Source organism: Beta vulgaris, chromosome 4 (genome assembly GCF_026745355.1).
Source record: "Beta vulgaris subsp. vulgaris cultivar EL10 chromosome 4, EL10.2, whole genome shotgun sequence".
NCBI classification, from domain to species: Eukaryota; Viridiplantae; Streptophyta; class Magnoliopsida; order Caryophyllales; family Amaranthaceae; genus Beta; species Beta vulgaris.
Genome location: NC_079205.1, coordinates 3,723,799 through 3,746,937, shown reverse-complemented (window position 1 = coordinate 3,746,937; position 23,139 = coordinate 3,723,799). Strand labels below are relative to the sequence as shown.

At 35.9% G+C, this 23,139-nt stretch overlaps 1 protein-coding gene across 3 annotated transcripts; it reads left to right on the top strand.

Moving 5' to 3' along the window:
• The first annotated feature begins 8,177 nt into the window (after nt 1-8,177).
• LOC104883401 (ATP-dependent RNA helicase DEAH13) lies at nt 8,178-19,000 on the top strand. 3 transcript variants are annotated; one of them, XM_010667924.4, is made up of 7 exons: nt 8,178-8,373; nt 8,723-8,790; nt 10,739-10,984; nt 11,078-11,308; nt 12,740-12,853; nt 14,964-16,268; nt 17,199-19,000. In XM_010667924.4, exons 2-7 carry the CDS (start codon nt 8,785-8,787, stop codon nt 18,669-18,671), a joined length of 3,375 nt encoding a protein of 1,124 aa, XP_010666226.1. In that variant the 5' UTR covers nt 8,178-8,373; nt 8,723-8,784; the 3' UTR covers nt 18,672-19,000. The 3 variants fall into 3 exon arrangements, with proteins under 3 accessions (XP_010666226.1, XP_048498566.1, XP_048498567.1); XM_048642609.2 differs by lacking the exons at nt 8,178-8,373; nt 8,723-8,790 and having other exon boundaries at nt 10,853-10,984; nt 11,091-11,308; XM_048642610.2 differs by lacking the exons at nt 8,178-8,373; nt 8,723-8,790 and having other exon boundaries at nt 10,856-10,984; nt 11,106-11,308.
• The last annotated feature ends 4,139 nt before the right edge of the window (nt 19,001-23,139 follow it).

The following is a 23,139-nucleotide window of genomic DNA, read 5'->3' as shown; positions in this document are numbered from 1 at the left end:
TTAGGTGCTTAATCTCTCTTGATTCTTTTCTTTATCAATAAATACATGTACAGAACGATTTTCTTTTTACGACGGTAAGACCTAAGAAAGAACTCAGGAAGAAGGTTAGGGCTAACCTTTCGCACGAGAGGAGCTCCTACCTTAATAAATACATACTACATGTTAGATCTCAATACAAATTCTTTTTTTTTTTGGGTGTGGACAGTACTGTACACGGTACACCACTAACATACTCAAAGCGACACTGCTGCAATTTTCAGGAGAACATCATCAAATTGCATCTCTACGAATACGATTCGTTTTGGGGTGAATATCAACCTTGGAAATGTTATACAGTACAGTCTTACAGATACTCAAGATATGAGGCTTATTACAGAAGCATGCACGTTTGGTATTTTTTGAAAAAGCAAAAAATCAAACAACAACTAAGCAAAGATGAGCTAGGCTATTTTGTTAGTAGCTTGTTGAATCGAAAAGGTACTCTAATCATTGAGGTATTGCTTATTTGGTTACTTAGTTCAGCCAAAAATGTATGAGCCCGAATGTTGGGGATGAACCAAACCACTCATGTTCAAGTATGCAGCACACACATGCTCCACGTGTTGTCAACGTGATTCTCTTTCTTTCATTAGCTTTTTTTATACTTTATATACTACTATACTTCTTGTGAGTTTTTTTTTAAAAAAAAGAAAATTATGGTTCAAATTTTCAATACAAGAGGAGGGTGTATACATCATCGATAACATTGTTATTAGGATTGGGATCCTACTTTGAATGGTAAGGATCTGTAGGATCGAAATAGTGGGATCGGATCGTAGGATCGTAAAATCCTACAAATTGGACAAAATAGAGATTAATGATGCTAGTATATAGTAAAAAACTCACGTTAATTATGACTTAGTATTTTATTAGCAAATAGCCATAGTTATTCAATACTTGACATCGAAATACCATGCTACAAGTAAAACCTAATAGATCAAATATGTTATGATTAATAAGATCAGATCGCAGAGTCGTTGGAGCGTAGAATCGTATTAAGATCTTGTCATCTGAATTTTTGTGGTTAGGTAGATCAAAAGATCCTCTGTAGGATCGGATCGATGAAGTCAATCTAGATCGTAGAATCGCTGGATTGTAAATTCTAGATCGTAGAATCGTAGGATCATAAGATCTAGATATAGATGGAGATTTTAACAACAATGTATATTAGTAACGATATTATATTAAAGGATCGTGTAAGAAAGTAAAAGTTAAAATATTATATAGTGACGAACTAAGCATTAACAACATATATTAACATATGATTTTGTCATAAATTTCTAAAATAACACTTTTACAATTTTGTCAAAAAATATGCATAATCAATTTAATATCAATTCGAATATACACTAAATATAAGTACAATAATACAATATATATCAAACTAATAAGTGTTTTTTCGTCTGTAAATTTTGTACATACTCATAATATTTTTTTCATTAAAAAAGAAAAAAGAATGGAGTTAGGATTATTCTTGCAGAAAAGGGATGTTTTTCCAGCTCAGAACAATAATTCAAGCATGACAAAATGAATGTGTGAGATTGATAAGCTAAGCTTATGCCATGAATTATGCTTTTTGCCACCCAATGTTGTGCAATAAGTAGTGGATATGCATGATTAATAGTAAGAATAAGATTTAATGACGCAATTATGAAGGTGTTAATCTATTAATCTTGGTATCTAGGAGTAGCTTAGTACGTACTACGATTCTATGAATTAAAAAGCTAGTAGTAATAATCTAGTATTTCTGCTATATTTCCAGGAAATGTCATGCTATAGTAGCGACATCTTTAATCATTGACTTAATTCGTTAATCCACTTGCAAAGGATGTCAAATTACAGGGAAAAAGGAGGCAACAAAAAACAAAAAGGTGGAATTTTTGTTTATAAAAACTATTATAGTCAATAGTCATAGATTATTAGTTTTTGTCAATATTCAATTTAGCTTTAGTTTGTAACTTTGAATCGTAATTATGTCAACTATTTAATTAATACTATATGTGAAATGTGACTTGCGCGAGAAGCTGAACCAAGAAGAAGGACTCGGTCGCGAGTCGCGATCCGTGTCGCGAGGTGCGACAGAGCGGATTTTGGAGCAGCGAGGCAGAAGGTGCGTCGCGAGTCGTGACGTTCATCGCGACCTCATCGCTACCCAGTCGCGAATCGCGACCTGGCTCGCGAGTCGCGAGCTGGGCGTTTTATCGCGAAGCGCGTTTTTCGTCCGGTTTATTTTACGACTTAGGGCTTGTATTCTAAACTTTATATAAATATGTTTTATCATATTTAGGGCTTATAACCACAAAAGTTAGAGAGAGAGATTAGAGAAAACACAATAGAGAAGATTAGAGAGAGTCTTTGAGATTCAATTCAATTGAATCTTGCCTATTGTATTTGTAATCGTCTCGTTCATAGTGAAACGATCTTTTTCCCTGCCTTGAGGACGTAGCTATCACATTGATAGTGAACCTCGTTAAATCTTGTGTGTTCATTTATTCGCTTTCTTGTAATCTTGTGTGAATGCTTGGTTGTTGTGAATTCTTGTTGGTTTTCTTAAAACACAATAGACAAAAATTTCGAAAATACTTAAAATGCCTATTTGGAGGCTTAAACAAACTCGGATGGCTTAAAAAGCCTAAACGTCACATCATAGCGGTGTGTTTGACTCGTTGGCCCGTTCCGCTTCCGAAAAGGTATCACAATAGGCAATCGGACTCCGTCGGCATGATTAGTGCAAATCATTTCAGGGTTTTTGTCGCAACGTTTCTGGGAGTTTTTAAGAGAGAAGAGAGGATGAGAGAGAAGGAGGAGAGGGAGGAGGGACGTGAGAGAAGGAGGAAAATGAATAATGAGGGACGTGAGAGAGGAGAGAGAATGCGGGATAATATATTTGACGAATCCCGCTTAATATTTGAAGCCCGCGAACTTTTTTATTTCAAATTTTTTTAGGAAGGGTTGCGCTTTTCTTCAAAAGCGCAGCCCTACATAGCAGAAGGGCAACGCTTTTTGAAAAAGCGCAACCCTTCACTTAGTAGGGCTGCGCTTTTAGGAAAAGCGCAGCCCTTCTTACATACAGAAGGCTGCGCTTTTAGGAAAAAGCGCAGCCCTTCTGCTATGTAGGGCTGCGCTTTTAGGAAAAGCGCAACCCTTTCTTTTTTTTCTCCTAGTGTCAATTTGCGATAGTGAATTGATATGATAGTTCAGATATTGTTATTAGTACGCCTTTGAAACAATTGATGGATGTTGAACAGAAGGAGCTAAAGCAACTGTTTATACTCGTCAACCCACGCCACTGCACTCCGGCATGCACCTCTCCATCCCGTCAGTGGCGGATCTAGAAATAATATACAATGGGGTCACTTTGTTAAATATGTATTCGAAAATGATGATTGAACAACTAATTAAATGGGCCAAAGCCCAATGTAATGTTGAAGTTCTAAAAGGCTAAGAGCATGATCAATGGAGAGGAGTTCCTCATCCTCTTATATTTTCTCTCTCCTTTTCTCCTTTTGACACCTCATTTTCTCTTTCCTCCACCTCATTTCCCACTAACTCATCCTCTTCCTTTTTAACATCCTCACATATTTTCTACAACAAAGAGGATCCTCTTCCAGATCCTATTTCTTACTTTACATATACTTTACAAAGCTATGGGCCCCAATGAACAAAATAAGAAATCAGAAATTAATTTGCCAATTCATCAAAACGCAGCAACAATGAGGAGAAAGAGTTGCGTTTTGATGAAGCACATGCTTCCTCATTGCACGCGGGCCGATGTGCCAATTCCTGGACAACAAGAGGAATTTGCTACATCCTCTTGCAAAGAAGATCCTCTTCAAGTATTCAACAATGGTGAGGATAAAGATTTTGAGGAGAGAGAGAGCTAAGAGGAGGGAGGATCCTCTCCATTGTGGATGCTCTAACACTACACTCATTATCCACTTACTCCATCATTTAGTAATTACTAATAGTAGTAGTACTCACTACCCAGTACTCAATACTCAATACTTCATCATTGAACTCATTATTTTCATTTTTAGATGCTTATTTACAACACTAAAAGTTATATATATCATTTTCCTTGATTTATATTGTAAACTAAAAGTTATTTTGATAATCAACAATAAATTGTATTTACGGATTTGTTGTTCAAATTTATTAACTCTTTATACGTAACGGTTACGGTTAACCGCATTACCGTACCGAATTTAGTAGATAACCGCTTCGGCGGTAATCGGTTTAACGGGTACGATTATGATTCACGAAAGGCATACACCACTTCTAGTTACCGTACCGAAACTTCTTAATGGGACGGTAACCGTACTATGAACACCCCTAACTACCAGGATTATTATTTTTTTAAAATAAATATATCTCTAAAAAATAGCTTGTTATTTTGAAAATATTTTTTCTTTTTTTAGTCTATCAATGTTTATGTTTTTTATTTTTAAATGTTCATTTTTTGTTATTTTAAAATTCATCTTTTTATTTATTATTGTTCATTTCATAGATGGAGTATCATGTAGATCATACACCATGGTGTATTCTTTTAGCCAACTATTTGCTTACATGGCGCGTCATATGCTATTCTTCCTATGTGACGCGTCGTATGCTTTCGAAAATTACTCATATATATATATATATATATATTGATGATTGATGAGCCAAATGACCAGATTGGTAAAAAAAAGTTGCATCCTTTTGACAATTTGGTAATTTTTTTTTAAAAAAATGACAGATTGGTAAAAAAAAAACTTGCCACCAATGATAGAGTGACCAAAAAATCAATTTTTTTTCCCATTAATTAGTTGATATTTTTGTAAATGTTAAAATTTCTCAATCTTATTTAATAATCATCAACCATTTAACCAACCCCACCCTAATACCTAATATAAGTATTAACGTACATGACTTCCTTCTTTTCTACGTATTCTTTTCTAGTCCTCTTCTTTGATTTTATTTTTTTATTTATATATGTTTTTTTGTTCTTTTTTTTCATTTAGTGTTGCAATTTGGGAGATAAATTAAGCTCTTAATGATTGAGGTTTTTTTTTATCATTGATGTTAATATGATGGAATATAGGAGAACCAAAATTGATTATGTAAAACAAAACTTGAATTATTCATCAAAAAAAAAAATTGGTTTTTTTGGTCAATCTGTCATTGGTCACAAGTTTTTTTTACCAATTTGTTATTTTGGAATTTTTTTTTATAAGATTGACAAAATGGTGCAATTTTTTTACCAATCTGGTCATTTGGCCATGATTGATGATTAGATTGGATTCCATCTTAATATCTTATTCCATCTCGAAAGGGAAAAGCGCCCTACTACAGATAGTGGCGGAGCCAACAGGGGACATGGGACAGATGTACCCCCACTTTTTAAAAATAACTAGTTTTTAGGCCTGGGCTATATCTCGGATAAGCAAAAAATCATTTATTAATATAATATTTTATGATAATAACACTAAATACAACTTAGGATGCGTTCTCTTCAAATTATTGGCCCTGGACTTATCCGAACTGAACTTATTGAACCTGAACTGAACTTATTGGATTTTATTAAACCTAATTGGACCTGATTCAACTTATTGGACGTGATTGAACCTGATTGGAAATTATTGGACCTTATTGACCTGATTGAAACTTATTAGACCTTATTGACCCTAATTGAAACTTATTAGACCTTATTGGACCTGATTGAAACTTATTAGACCTTATTGGACCTGATTGAAACTTATTTGACCTCATTAGACAAAAAAATTGATCATTAATAACACAAATATTACCCCTAACGTAAATATTACCCCTCAAAGTTTATTATGAAGTAATAATTATTAAAATTCTTCTTTTAAAAAAATAATGATTATTAATTATCTCTTATGATAATTAATTTAACAATTTTTTTTTACTATTTATATATATATATATTTTTGGTAAGTAAGGAGTAATATTGAATTAAACCACCACACAACAGGCTGAAAATCCAGCCAATACATCCCTATTAACCACACTATTGACTATACAACCATTGGATATCTTCATCCGCTATACATCTAGGAATTCTAGCTTTAACTCTACATTTCACATTATGTTTGATTTCTTTTACAACTTTCTCTACAGTATGTATTTGTAAGTTCCAGAGTGCATTATTTCTCTCTTCCCATATCTTATAAACATCAGTTAACACACCTGCAATTGCAACCTTTCTTCTGAATTTACCTCCTTTCTGTCTCCTCTAAATCCAGTTGACAAGTTGGTGCAGATGACCAGTCCTAGCTCTTATTCCTAACCAATTCTTTATCTGATTTAAGCATTACTATTTATATATTTGCCTATACATAACTTTCACCACTAGTATAGTATCTAATAGTCTTGTTTTGATTTTATAAAGCACTAGTAGAAAATCAAAAGTTGATTAACATTTATTGCTAACAAGTTAAAATTGGCACATATGAAAAATTCTCACTCCATTTTCATTTATGTGAAGTATTAGAATGCATTAACTCCTTATCTCTCACTCTACTTTCATCTCTCACTTGTTACTTGTATCAATTACATATTATGCATTATTATAAAGGAGGGAGAAAATAAAAAGAGTAAAAAGAAAGAGAAAAAAAATCAGCTAATATTATTTGATAATAATATAATCAGCTAATAGTAATATGAATAATCAAATAATAGACAATAATACAAGTATAATACTATATATTATGGTACTTTAATAAAAAATTCTAATAATAACATAATCAGCTAATAGTAATATGAATAATAAAATAATAGACACTAATACAAGTTTACTATATAATCATTATGGTACTTTAATTAAAATTCTAATTATAACATAATCAGCTAATAGTGATATAAAATTATGAATAATAAAATAATGGACAATAATACAAATGTTTATTGAACATTGACTATTTGGACCTTATTGGACCTTATTAGACCTTATTGTAAATTATTGGACCTTACTAGACTTGATTGAAACTTATTACACCTTATTGGAATTTATTGGACCTTATTAGATTTTATTGGAACTTATTGCCCTTATTGGACCTAGTTGCAATTTATCTGAACTTATTGGACCTAAAACTTAATTTTTTTTAAGTTGAGGAGAACGCACCCTAAAACTCCCTAGGGAGAGCGCCACAATTTCTTCTTTATGCACGACTTTTAATATATTTGCATAGATTTTTGGAAAACTTGATTTAAATAGTCCCATCTATGGGCGTCGTGACGAAAACAGTCTCAACTATCCTTTTTTATTGTTCAGTCCCAACTTTAACCCCCCCTTACACTGGTGGTCCAAGTCGACTGATGACTTGCTAAACCGGTAAAAAAAAAAATCCTATTTTTCTTTTTTTTTTGACCTGTTTCTTCCACCTCTTCCTTCAGTATTTCTCTCTCCTTCCCCTACCACCCCTCCTCTTCCCTCTCTCTTCTACCCAAATGACAACCTCTCTCTCACACCCGAATCCCATGAAGCCCGTGCTACCGGCGCGGTTGCTCTTGGTTGCCGGTGATGGGTCGCGCAAACCTTGCTCGCGTCTCTCTCTCTCTCCTTTAGCCACTGCTTCGGAGGTAGGGGGAAGTGGGGAAGTGAGGAAGTGGGGGAAGGGGAGGGTAGTGGAGGAGAAGGGTTCCGGAGTAGGGGGTAATGCGTGGCAGGGAGAGGGCTGACTGGGGCAGGGGAAAGGGGAGGGTAGTGGAGGGGAAGGGGAGGGGTTCCGGGGCAGGGGAGGCGTGGTAGGGGAAGGGTGGCAGGGGAGGGGTGGCTGGGGATGCGTGGCTGGAGAGGGGTGGCAGGGGGCTGATTGGGGAGGGGTGGCTGGTGGCAGAGGAGAGGAGGAGGGAGTAATGAAGGAAGGAGGGAGAAAGAAGATTGAAAAAAAATTTAAAAAATGGCAAATTACCTGCTACAGCAGGTTTTTTACCTGCTGGGACTACTATTGTAAAACACCTTTCAAAGTTGGGACCGAACAATAAAAAATGATAATTGGGACTGTTCTTGTTAGGACGCCCATAGTTGGGACTGATTAAATCAATTTTTCCTAGAATTTTTTTTAAAAAAAAAAAAAAGAAAAAAAAAGGGGAAAAAAAAACGCTCAGCCGCACGCGTCAAGTTTTTTAAAAACAAATTGAAAAAAACCACGCTGATGAGAGAGACTGAGGAAGAGAGATTGAGAGAAACCCAAAACTCGGCGGCGGAGAGACGACGACGTCGACCGTACATTCGCACTCGTCGGAGCAGACGACGACGATTGGTGAGGAAGAGGAGTCACGAAGAGGAAGCGACTCTGCGAGCCTGCGTTTTAGTTTAAGTTTTTTTAAAAGGTAATATTTACAATTTACATTGTTTGGTTGTGAATTACTGAATTATGATACTTGTGAAAGTTTAATTTGTGATTGTGGATTTATTTTTGTTGATTGATTTGTTGTTGGTTTGAAATTGGTCATGAACTCATGTTAATTTGGGTGACATTCCATTATCGTTCCTTTTGTTTTATGAGTTTGGTTTTTTCTAGTTTAGTTAATTCATCTTTTGTTTTGTAGGATAGTTAATTAATTACTACCAATGATTATGTGGATTTTCTTGTTGTTTGATGGTTGTTTCATGAAGCCGAATAACTTTATTTATTGGACCAGGTTACAATTTGTAACATTTGTTCATCTGTTTTTGCAGAAATTAGATAGTTGAGACCATACCCCGCTGTATAAGCAGACATTGGGCTTCCTGATTGAGCAATGGATGTAAGTTTTTTCTTCATTGTCAATATTGATTGGTCTGCAGACAGTGAAAGACTACCTTTTGAATGATATTCAGTTGAGCATAGGAGCTACATTTTCCTTTTCTACATCAATATTTGAGTAATGCAAACATTATTGAGAATCATATACCCCAAAAAACTTCTGCAAGGTTCCATAGCTTATGGCAACGTATGCCGGCGAACTGTTTTCCTTCAAACTTCCTTCTTTTACATGTTAGTTTTCCATAATACTTGAAAAGAAAAGCTTTGATTACTTTTCTTTAAATTTGAGCTTCTTTTAGTGAAAAATTAACACCATAGCAATAACACTTATATAGCAAATTAGGTAAAAAAAAAAAAGGTGCGCCTTAGACTTGCTCCTCGCGCCTAGGCTTCAAGGACCCTTTGGGCCTTGGTGCGCCTTGAGCCCTTTAAATCTAGGTTTTTAATAATATCCTTAAAATTTAGCTTACCTTCTCATCAAATAAAATAATGTTCAGTTCAGTTGTCTATAATAATATTGCTGATGACATCTAGAAGTGTCCAACGTATCTAGCTGTATTGTAATTTTATCTATGTTATTAGGACGGATATACCCATATCTGACTTGAGTTTGTGTTTAAGTGTTTGACTTGGCTACATATTCTCAATGATTTTGTCCTAAAATGAAGCATCTATACCCATGTCCAAGTATGAAAGAAGTAAATTGAAGAGTCCACGTAACGTAGGATTTAATACATGTTTTGCGAATTGAGGTACTAGCAGTTGCATATAATAGGGGTATTTGAGTGTATATCCACATTGGTTATTGTTATACTGCGTTGAGTTTAGTTTCAGGTTCCATCTTCAACCCTTATCGAGAAGTAAGAGGCTACCCATGTCTGATAAGTTGTTTAGATTGTGTGTGTTCTTTCATTGATCTTTATCGATGGGTTGGAGGAAAGAAAAGCTAATGTGAAACTGAATTGAAATATTGACAAGTCTTTACTTTCTCCTTTTATATATTTTTTATTTTTTAAAATAATTGCAACATGTGCTTTTGGTATTCAATTCGTGGAAGCAATCAGGGTAAATAAACTGATATATTTAATTTATCAATTTGAATATGGTTAACCTAATCCTTCCTTTTATCGATGTTTAGAAAAGGCAAAATTAGTTTTAACCACCTAATAAGTACCTCATTTTGAAAATAACCACCTTATATGTTTTTTTTTTTAATAACCACCTTATATCTCCCTCAATTTTGATTTCACCACCTAATCCAATAGCCACCCGATCACCACCTTCGACCACCCCATATTGCCACCCCAAACCACCGGCGAGCCACCCCAGCTCCTAGAACTACCGAAAACACCACCATCATCCTAGAACCACCATCATCCTAGAACCACCATCAACACCATCGAAATCTTGGTTTCAAGCCACAAAATTTGAATTTGGGTTCATTTTTTATTCGAATTTAGGGGTTTTAGGTTTTGATTGTGGACGGGGGTGATCTGATGATGAGATGGGGTGGCTCGCCGGTGGTTTGGGGTGGCAATGGGGGCGATCGAAGGTGGTAATTGGGGTGGCTGTTAGATTAAGGTGGTGAAATCAAAATTGAGGGAGATATAAGGTGGTTATTTTTAAAAAAAAACATACAAGGTGGTTATTTTCAAAATGAGGTACTTATTAGGTGGTTAAAACCAATTTTGCCTTTAGAAAATTTGTTCCTTTATCCACTCAATTTGCTTCCTCTAAGTGCATGCCAAGAGCACATGTTGCAATTTAAAAATCCGGAGAAACTACTTCGTATGTTTTTACGAGTACCCTTTATCTTGCATGAATTAATTGGCTACCCTGGGAATTGAAGGTGGACATTTATGGCTTTTTATTCATGCTAACTTATCACTTTATTTTTCACATATTGATACTGTTTTTTCTTGGCCAAATAATTTTGGCTACTGGTTCAGGATGAAGTAAATTATGAGACCAGAGTTGATACTTACACAACAAATAGTGTAGGTGATAGTCCTTTCCCAGGATGTGAAAATGTTACTACTCTCATACATGTTTCACGACCAAAAGATGTGGAAAGCGGGCGAATGGAGCTTCCAATAATTATGAAGGAGCAGGAAATAATGGAAACTATAAACAATAATGTTACTGTGATTATCTCTGGAGGGACTGGGTGTGGCAAGACCACTCAAATTCCTCAGGTGAGATCAACAAAAATTGCTTTCATGCATTTCGTGTGCAGTTTCTTCATATAACATATTTTTCCTCCTTTTATGGATGTAATATATATGCAGTTTCTTTATGAAGCTGGCTATGGTTCAGGAAAATGCCCTATGAGAAGTGGTATTATAGGTATAACCCAACCTCGTCGTGTTGCTGTGCTCTCTACAGCAAAACGAGTAGCATTTGAGCTTGGACTACAACTTGGTAAGGAGGTTGGCTATCAAGTCAGGCACGACAGAAGCGTTGGAGATAACTGCTCCATCAAATTTATGACTGATGGGATTCTGCTTCAAGAACTGAAGGTTTTATATTAAGATTTCCTAATCTCCTTTTGTTTATTTATCAAAACAATCTTAGCAGATGACCTGCTTCCCGAAACCTCTGAATCATGGAGACCAGATATTGATATACAATGGTCAAAAGATGAGAATAGATTAATATCTTTATATTTAAAAACCCAAGAGATGATAAATAACCTTAACAACATAACTTATCTATTGTTGCAACCATTCTTAATTTTTTTGATTTATTTCTTTGACACTAAATAAGTGTTGAACTTGCAACTATATGTTCTTTCTTCTCTGCGTATAGCAGATACAGTTATGCAGGTCTCTGGTCTAGTGAAAATGGCTCAAAAAAAGTAGCTTAACAAATAAGCTGCAATAGTTTAGTCTCTTGGTGGGTTGATGAGCTTAGCATGTTAAGGTTATAACTAAGTTGTATAAATACTAAAGTTTGGTCTCAACTCTCAACTAAAATCTTAATCAAGCTCTTTTTAAGTTTAAATGAAAGTGGAAGGTATGATAAGGATTTGCTCCTTTATTTTGGTGAAGCTTTTCGAATATTGAGAAAATTGGATCTTGAACTATTTTTGGGTGAGAGTTTGAAAAATAAGTATAACCTCAAAACCATAGTGAAGTCTACTGAATGAAATAAGGAATTGTTATTGTGTTTTACCACGCGCTTGACCGCTTGTGCTTCAAAATAAAATGAAAGGGATAAAACTTAGAGCAAAACACTCTTCACTCGATTGTTTAACAACTCGCCCATGTCAAATTAGGAGGGTTTAGGATGAGTAATTCGGTTTCACTTTTGAGCTTAATTCATAAGTGCAAATCATGTCTCACTCATCTTTTTTATTTTTTTTCCTTTTATTTTTCCACTCACCAATTTGAAGGGGTTCTTTAGTTTTGAGGCACTTTCAAACACAAAAATATTCTAGAAAATTCATCGGGTGTTCGATCTAATTCCATGGCCCGAAAATGCGTACAGATTTAGGCTTCTTTTATTTTTTAATTTTAACAACCGAATCCTGACATGGTTAGGACTAGTCACTAACTAAAGAAACATGATCTTACCCAACAAAATTATAATCAAATGAACTACTCTGTAAATGGATATATCATGGGTACTGCTGTTGTATCTCTAAATTCCAACTCTATTTCTAATAATCTACTTAACCTAAAAAATTTAAAATTAAATATATTGTCAAAAAACCACCCTCCATCTTCTTTCTTCTCTCATCTCATGCTTCCTCTTCTTCTTTTTGTGATAATTTGCCTCTAACCCTAGCAATGGACCATCATAATAGTCGTCAAAGGTTGCTTTCAGATAAGCCAATACCCATATGTAATAAAGTCCCATCTTTGCATTAGTTTTTTCTTCATTCGATTTGCAGGATTTGTTGGTACTGTTGTGGATTACCATTTTTTTCAAATCTTCTGATGATGCAGAGTGATTTTATGTTGAGGCATTACTCTGTCATAATTTTGGATGAGGCTCATGAAAGGAGTTTAAACACAGACATACTTGTTGGGATGCTTTCTCGTGCTGTTAAGTTTCGCCAGGTACTCTTTCTCAAGTTTTTTAATTTATCTTTCTAGGACTAGCAACAAGTAAAATTGAATTGGTTTTGCTTATTTTGGATGATGGTTTGATCTGCTTCATTTGTGTCCACTGTTCTCTCCACTTCTCCTTACGATGGCTTTTTTTTTTTGCACATTTTTATGGCGGACTTTGGCATTTAGTCCCTTGTGTTATTGGAATCTAGTGGAAACACTTATCTCATGTAAAACTAGTATGTTTCTATGAGAACAAATTAGGATTCAGAACATATGCAACATCTATTATAAATCATATGCAACAACAAATTAACTTTTTGAAACACAGCATATAGAACTCGAAAACGAATAGGAATTCGATTCTTACAATATTATGATTCATAAATATGTTTAATCTTGGTTCAAGACGTAACATAGAACAATTTAATTGCTGTTTGGTTTCTTGAAGGCAACCGATTTTGCTTGAAACAAATTGCCTCAATTTGATTGATAAATCATATGCAACAACAAATTAACTTTTTGAAACACAACATATAGAACTCAAAAACGAGTAGGAATTCGATTCTTACAATATTATGATTCATAAATATGTTTATTCTTGGTTCAAGACGTAACATAAAACAATTTAATTGCTGTTTTGTTTCTTGAAGGCAACCAATTTTGCTTGAAACAAATTGCCTCAATTTGATTGATACTACAAACCTTCAAATTTTAAAAATTTGTTTCGCTAAAGTTCAATATTCAAACAATTTTTTTCATCGTTCATTGGATCAAAGAATGATAGATAACTCGAACTGATGAAATTTGTATGAATTCTAGTGATAAAATATTAAGATACCGGACCTACTGGTAGCAACAGAAGAAAATAATGTTGTTACTGGCTTAATGCATAAGTAGACCTAAAAGATAGCGAAATTCTATATGGTAAGCCTCTACTTTTGCTTTTTCTACATGATAAGTATTCTTAAACAAAATTCTACATGGTAAGCCTGTACTTTTGTTCTAGCTAATTCCGTAAGTTATTTGGTTAAGAACGTTTACTTGGCCATTAGTTTGGGTTCCAAAATCACCTCGATTTGCGTGCGTTGATTTACGTGCTAAAAATTTAGCTCGACTAAAGTTTCAAGGGTCATTTTAGTCCTTAGCGGTCAAATATGAGGTCAAAATTTGGAAAAAAAAACCTTCGGGTTTGCCTTGATTTGCTTGCCAAACTTCTAAGGGTTATAATGACCTCTAAAACTTTAGCCAGACTAATTTTCTTGGCATGTAAACCAATGCACGCAATTCAAGACAATTTCGAAACCCAAACTTATGGCCGTAAACGTTTATAACCATTAAGCTTACGGAATAAGCTAGAACAGAAGTAAGGCTTACCATGTAGATTTTTTCAAAGAATGCTTACCATGTTGAAAAGGCAAAAGTAAAGGTGGTTAGGTTGAGGAGAGAGTGTGTTCTAATGAGAGTTACTTTGAACTGTTGAAGCTTATAAATGATTTTGCTTGTGTGAATATACACTAATGATTGGTATCAGCTTATAAAAGATGAAGTTGTTGCTTAACTTCAAGTGATAGTGTATATCAATGAAGACCACATGGTACCGCACGAGATCTGTTATTAGGATAATCTCTTTTTGATTTTTGTTTTTGTTTTTTCCTCCATGAGCTTTTCTACCTAATTAATAATAAAATTCATCTATTACTTTATTTAAAACTTATTTACATTTTTCAATATTGTTCATCTGTTTGCCTCAGAAAAGTTGTTAATTATGAAGATGACAATGGTATTGAATTTACATATTGGCAACAAAGAAACTTGTGACTATATTTTGATCAACATCTATACATTTTGTATTAATGTTTTTTTTTAATACTTTAGTTGACAACTATATATATATATTAGATGGACATTAATACCTGCCATAATGTTTTTTTTTTTTTTTATTCTTTCTTTTGAAAAATATTTGAATAGATTGTAAATATTCTATATATGTATTGCGAACATCATAGATTACAGATGGATGAACAAGATTTCTCCTCCTATTTATATACACAGACGCACATCATCATCGTCATCATCACTGGGCAGAAGCCTTTACTTTTTGATTAATGTTTTTCAGGAAGAAGCTGAGAAACAGCAGCAAGATGGAATAGAAAAATATAAGCCTAATGATAGAATATATCCTATAAAGTTGATCTTGATGAGTGCTACCTTGCGGGTTGAGGATTTCACTTCAGGGAAACGGATATTCCCTTTATCCCCGCCAGTTATAAACATCCCAGGAAATCAGTTTCCTGTGACAAAACATTTCTTAAAGAAAACAGAGCTCATAGACTATATTGGTGAAGCTTATAAGAAAGTATTAAAAATTCACAAGCTGCTACCTCCAGGTGGCATATTGGTGTTTGTTACTGGCCAAAGGGAAGTAAAGCTTTTATGCCATATGCTTCGTCAAGCTTCGATGAAATTTGTATCCAGAAGTTCTGAGGTTAATGAAGAGTCTGAGGCAACTAAAGTGACTGGCACGGTTGTAATCGGTGGGTATAACTTGAAAAATAGTGATGAAGTCCTTAATACTGTTTCAAGCTCCAATAATAAACAACAAATGGACAGGTTCAGTTGCTATGATGAATGTCGGGATAAATTAGACAAAAACGAGGCGTATTTTGCTCTCACTTCGGAGGAAGATAGTGAATCAGATATTGGAAGTGATTTCGAAGATGATGGATCAGACAATGGGGATGCATATTTTGCCGTTAGTTCTGGGGAAGATAGTGAATTGGATATTGGAAGTGATTTTGAAGTTCACAAGTCTTGTAAAGTAGCTAATAACATTGTTGATATTACTGAAGCTGTGAATTCTGAATCATTGAGGGCTGCTTTTGAGAATTTGACAGAAAAGAGTGCTTCATCATCAGATTACAACAGAAACGAGAAAATTTCTGCAACCCAGGATGTTTGCTCTTGTCAGCCTTCCAGCTTGACTAAGCAAAACGCAGATAGAAAGGGTCCTCTCATTGGTCCATTAGATGTTTTGCCTCTTTATGCTAAGCTTCCAGAAGCAGCTCAGCTTCGTGTGTTTGAGAAAATTAAGGAAGGGGAGCGTCGAGTTGTTGTTGCTACCAATGTTGCTGAGACCTCTTTGACAATCCCTGGGATACAATATGTGGTTGACACTGGAAGGGAAAAAGTGAAGGAGTATAATCCATCTAATGGTGTTGAATCATATAGAATTAAGTGGACAAGTAAGGCATCAGCTTCTCAACGTGCTGGAAGAGCAGGAAGGACAGGACCTGGTCATTGTTATTGCCTCTATTCTTCTGCAGCCTTTACTAATCTGTTTCCAGACTTTTCAACTCCCGATATCTTGAAAATGCCTCTTGATTATGCTGTTCTCCTTTTGAAATCTATGGGAATCGGAAAGGTCAGTGTCCTTCATATCTATTATTGCCTGATGTTTACTTTTGATGGATCTTCTTGTTTGGAAAAAGGTTAATCGTTTGATCACATATTCTAAGTGCACAATAGGTCTTTTTGACACCATATATTGATAAATTGTTGAGGATTCATTATGGTGACTTATATTCGAAGTCTGCAATAAAATAGTAGGAGCCAGCAGTGGCCTTGCTTTTGGGGAAAAATAGTGGTGATACAGATGATGGATGTGAGTTTATTGAACTTCTCCACTCGGTGGTCTTTTTTTTTTCTTGTTTATTCTGTTAAGAACAATTTTCCATTATCTGAAGCCTAGTCTAGGAGTAATGTGGGCAATATGATTAACCAATAATTGTTTTTTTTTTTTTTGAAAGCCAGAATTCTTTGTTACTTGCATGCTTTTGTATCTTGTGCAGCTTATGCATATAAAAGAGATACACGAAAAATATATAAGGTTGAGCTCCTTTTTATCTAACAATTGTCTGGCTATGCTGCGGATTTTAAAATTGTATGGTTTCTTTGGTACCATGTACATTGTTTAAAGATTAGATTTGTTGCTGCCTTGCTGGTACAGTAATCTTATTGTATGCATCAAAAAAAAAAAAAAAAAAATCTTTTTGTTCCATTTGGTTCAGGGTCCCTTTTTGGCTTGTTCCCATTATTTTGTCCCATTTGGTTCAGAGTCCCTTGTGTTCAGTAAAAGATATTGCATGCCGGCACATTTCTTTTTTGTCACCATAGGATTTTTCAGCATCAGTTATACTGGGACTTGTACCATGTAGCTGCTAGGTGTCTAGTGTTTTATTATTAGGTCTATTTGTAAGAAAGTAGTCCTGGGTCTGGGTGCTTGATCCGCTTTATCTTCTGGATTGTACACGCAAATCTGTTCTGATACAAATTGTATTTTTGTATATGTTAGGTTGCAAAATTCCCATTCCCAACCCCTCCAGATGCTGAAGCGTTAGGGGAAGCACAGAGTCGCTTAATGTATCTTGGAGCATTGGATAGTAAGTGTAGGGTGACACCTTTGGGCAAGACAATGGCTCAGTATCCAATAAGCCCACGACATTCGAGATTGCTCCTGCAGGCCATACAGTTGTCGAAAGAAAAGAGGGGTTCTGTACGACCAAATCTGGTTCTGGGTTATGCAGTGGCTGCAGCTACCGCCTTGAGCGTTGACAGTCCTTATTCATTTAGGTATGAAGGAAGTCAAACCAATACTGAGGACCAGGATAAGGAACATGAATCTGGTTTTTTGGGAAGCCAGAAAAGCAGAGACCAGCATGCTAAATCAATGATGAAACAAATGAGAGAATCTGCTAACTGTTGTTCTGCAACATTTGCCAAGCCTAAGAGTGATGCTTTGACAGTAGCTTATACCTTACAGCTTTTTGAGCAGTCTAGGAACAGAACTCAATTCTGCAAAGAAAACACACTGAACCTTAAAATTATGGTAGAATTGTCCAAGCTGAGAAAGCAACTACTAAATATAGTCTTCAAAGAGAGAAATCAAAGGGTGCAGCCAGAGTTTTCATGGTCTCATGGAACCATAAAAGACGTCGAAGATAATTGGGCAGTAGCTTCTGATAAGTATCCCCTCTCTCAAAAGGAGGAGAACATCTTGTGCGAAGCTATATGTGCTGGTTGGATAGATATGGTTGCCAAGCGCACAAGCGCCAGGGAATCATCAGACGGAGATAGAAAAGTCAATGCCATTCGCTATCAGGCATCATCGATGGCTAAAGGAACAGTTTTTCTTGGTCACTGGTCATCTGTCCATGAAGCACCTCCTGAGTTTTTGGTGTATCATGAGTTGAATTGCACGAAACGGCCATACATTTACAGAGCAACGAGTGTGAATCCAGAGTGGCTGGCGAAACTTTCTGGGCCTTTATTATGCAAATATTTAGCACCTTCGACAAATCAAAAACCTGTTTACGACCCTCATTGTGATCAGGTATTCAATCATGTGATTCCATATTTCTGTCGTCACATGTGGGAACTCCCGCCGGACAAAGTGCCAATAGAAGATGATGAAGAACGTACTAAAGTCTTTGCCTATGCTTTGCTTGATGGTCAAGTCCTACCTTGCTTAAAAATTGTGAAGAATGTATTAGTAAGCTTGCCGAGCATCATATTGAAGCCAGAAGCATTGGGTCAGAAACGAGTGAGCAATCTTATAAGCAAGTTGAGGGGTAGAACAATTGATAGCTTTGCTGAGCTGAAAGAAGCATGGAAAGAAGATTCGCTATATTTGTATCTGGAATTGCTCGACTTTTTTAAGAAAGATTCGCGCTTGCTGTTTGATAAGTTGTGGGGAATTATGCATAAAGAAGCTTTCTCGGTACCTCAGGGTAGAACCAGGAAAAGGAAGCGCGGTAATAGGGGTTGATTTTCCAGATGTTTTGGCCATTTTAATCTATTTCACATTATAAGTACCTGGTAAATAAAATTTTCATTACAGTTTGAGAGAATCTTTAAAATTCCTCTCAATACATAAAGAAATATATAGTCATGTAGGGTCTTGTTAGATTCGTTTTAACTAATACTATAAAAATTTCAAATTTTTACATATACACAACTAGAGTTATTAGACAAAGAAAATGTGCCTTTGTAAACGTGTAAAAAGCAAATGTATCAAACAATTTGAAACAGATGGTGTAGTTTTCTACTGGGATATGTTTAATATAGTTGAGGGCATTTTTTGTCTTAGTTTAACAATATTCTAGTGAAATTTAATCGAAAAATATTAATTGCATAAGTAACACGTATACTATCGGGATAAATATATACTTAATGAGTACTGTATTAAAAAAAAAAACCACACGGTAACCTTTCAGGTTAAGTGCTCCTTAGTAAATTCTCACTATCAGTTGCATTGAATTGTACTCCTGCAGCCTTTAGCTCTTTCAAGCTGCTTTTCGGAAATACAGACTCTTCATCATACTCATCTTGCTTCGATTTTGGACTAGGTTTGTGAAGAAAACAACATATTCTACTATCCTTGCTTTCGTTGTTTAATTCTTGGTTTCGGAGCAGACTACATCTGATGACTGATAGGAAGGCTGCAAAGCCAGTTTTTCTTCTTTTCGCGATTTTGATGACTTGGGTTGCGAGGGGGAGGTAAGCAACATATTCTCAAGAAATCGACGAGGTGCATAATGTATGGCGCATCCTTTACCTTGGCTCTACCTATGTTGCGTGCTGCCTCTCTTCCAGGAATATAAGTTTCGCCGATAAAATTGCAAGTCAGATCCTTGGAGGTGACATTATAGAGTTTTCCAAATGCAATGTCATATAATTAATTTTTCGAGTACAAAAAATGGGAGTTGATTATCTTGCAAAAACAAATCTTGTTCCACTTTCACCATCCATACTACCTTCTTACACATTGGATCCACAGATAGTCCACTGTTACTATGGCACATAAAATAGTAGATTATAAGAGCAGCATCGATCACCATTATTTCGACAAACTCGTCTCACGAAAGATTTATTTTTTCTTCGTAGTAAGGGTATGTTTATTGGTAGTCTTAGAGTGAGTCTTAGAGTTGAGTCTTGTAAGAGTCTTGGCAGTATTCTTTAATAAGATTGGGACTATTCTTGAGGTGAGTCTTCAAAATATAAACCCACTTCAAGACTCCCATTTTGTAGTAAGACTCCCATGTGTCAGATCTTGTTGGTTGAAGTAGGCCCACCAAAGCTACTAGGAATATGTTGGAATACAAGGTGACACCCATTCAAAAATAATGCAAATGCAAAGAGTGTATATTATGCAATTTAGGCCCTCCCAAAACTCACACACTCATGCATGTGTTTAAGGGTCATTATACCACTCAACCTATGTAGACTTGGAATGCAAATCAATACTCTACAATCTTGACAGTGGACTCAATTCATTAGAACCAAAACATGTGCATGATAATCAAAAATGTCTTTATTAGGCTTATAACGTGGCTAGGGTGAAGGGTAGGATATAATTTGGGAAATGTGAGCTAAAGCCTAACTTGAGTAACATTTTCTCTGCTTGATTATACATATATATATATATATATATATATATATATATATATATATATATATATATATATAATCAAGCAGAGAAAATGTTACTCTAGAGACAACATGAGTGGTAACTGGTTTAACAGTATGAAGATGGAATTTACGAAATAAATCAGAAACATACTTATGTTGAGACAAAAATAAACCAGAGGAAGTACGCACAACCTGCACACCTAAGAAGTAATGAAGATCCCCTAAATCCTTCATAGCAAATTAAGAAGAAAGAACAAAAATGAATTTGGCAACAAGGGGAGGACTACTACTGGTAAGGACAATGTCATCAACATATAACAGCAGAATAATGAGATGACCACGATATTGGAGAGTGAACACAGAAGTGTCACAACTGGTGCACTTGAAACCAATAGATGAGAGAAAATTGCTAAACCTAGAGAACCAAGCTCGAGGAGCTTGTTTCAAACCATAAACGGACTTACGGAGACGACAAATATGAGTAGGTTTAGATGGATGAATAAAACCGGGAGGTTGACGCATATAAACCTCTTCATTAAGAAAACCATGAAGAAACGCATTCTTGACATCTAACTGACGAATATACCATTTAAGAGAAACAACAATAGTAAGAACCAAGCGCACAGTAGTAGGTTTAACAACATGACTAAAGGTTTCAAAGCAATCAATACCTGCCTGCTGGTGATTTCCAAAAACAACAAGTCTGGCTTTGAACCGCTCCACAGAACCATCAGAATGATATCTAATCCGATAAACCCACTTACAACCAAGTAAATTCTTATCATAGTTGCGAGGTACCAACTCCCATGTGTTATTAGTTATTAACGCCTTATATTCATCAAGCACAGCTTGACGCCATCGTGAGTCTTTAGAGGCTTGTTTAAAGTTACTGGGTTCAGACTCAACAACATTAGTTTTTAAATTCATAAGAATCTTGGGTTTAGACACACCATCTTTGAGCCTAGTGACCATGGGATGACGATTAAGGGCAACACATGAACCTGGAGTGGAAGGGGATGAGGGGAGACTAACAGGGGAAAGGGAGGGCTCAAGAGCCAGCTGTGTAGGGTCAGCGACAGAGCATGGCCCAGGGAGGGGTGCATTAAGGCTTGCGGACGAAGGACGCCCAGCAGATGAAGCCGTGAGCTCGCGAGAGCAAACGGGCGGCCCAACGATCTGGGTTGGCATCGGGCCCAACAGAAGGGAATGGTGAAGTGATGGGAGACGACCCATGGGCCACTAGGTCAGTAGTGGGCCGGACTGGGCGCGACGCAGGTCAGGAGAAGGACCCAGCGAGAGATGGATCATTAGCGCCCCTGGCAGACGCGACAGAAGGGGAGGGGGAGGCCCATTGGGCGCGATGCTAGCGAGCGGGGAAGGGGCCAAATCAGCAGCTTGGTGGGATTGAGTTGGGGAAACATGCGATGATGGTGACACACGGAGGACATTGGTCAGATTCCAATCAAATGTTAGGACCATGGGGGAGGTGTGAGCCACAGTAGACGCGATACCAACAAGAGTACGATAAGGAAACTTATGTTCATGGAAAAAAACATGACGACTAGTGATGATTTTATTGGTAGTAGGATCAAAATATCGATACCCTTTATAATCTAATACATATCCAATAAAAACACAGGTTTTACTATTAATCAAGTTTCATGGTCCAAAATCCCATAAAATTAGGTACTACAACTAGCAATGTTTGTTGATTCCCTTTATAGATAGGCTCATGTAGACAGAATAACAATAATTGATATCACTACTAATAATGTCGATAACAACTCAGAGGCAAAATCAAAACACATTGTTAAACCATGCAACCATCATTCTTTCTACATCTACTGCTTGTTTCATGCATTTCTACTCAAATACGAGCCCAGCTACTGGTAATAGCACAGAGAGTTCCAAAAATACCATGGACGTGTCACGTCTAAGAGTCATCAAACTTTGAAATCATTGATTCCATGTAATCAAAGTATGCTTTTAGAAAGTGGGCAGGAGATGTACGTTGGTCGAATTTCTTCACCCACTCCTCACGAATCTTAGTGTACAAGTTTGGAGAATAATTGTGTTAACCATTCAACATATATAATGTTTACAATATAGACCTATGACTAGTAAACGGCCATTCTACCCTTTACATGTAATATTATTCTCTTTACATATAATATTAGCCAATAGTAAGGTCAAACTATATATTAGAGCCCTAATTAGCTATAGTTTTTGAATATTTGATTTTTCGGTCTAGACCGAAAAAACTAAATAGTTAGGGCATGTTCTCTTGGACATAAAACAACTAAACTGAACTAAAACTCGTGAGAAGCTCGAATAACCAATTATTAATTGCAAAATACCTAAACTCGACAATTTTCCACGATCGTATTGCTTTTAACATGAGACACTTGCAAGCTACTCAAATTTTACTCGGTCAAATCTCGACTCGATCAAAGGTCGCTCAAAGCTTTACTCGAAATGAGCTCGACTCAACTCAAACTCGACTCGAAATGTTAATGAGTCGAGTTTGCTTAAACTCGAACTTGACTCGCATTATTGACACTATTGAATCCAATTTGCACCCCTACGGTGTTATTCAGGATACCCATAGTGTTTCCAGTTGTATAACCCTAAAGATCCGGAGAAAAAGGTTGTGCCGTTTACGAAACTAGATCCTAAGAAATGCACTAGGGTATTCTATCCTCCTCCTCCTTGGGTTAAGTGGCAATGCAATAACGGTGCTGCTGTGAGTTTCCAGGAACTTAAGTTTGACGTTTCTGATGATGCTATCAATCTCTAAACTCCTATTGCAAATTTATAACCCTAAA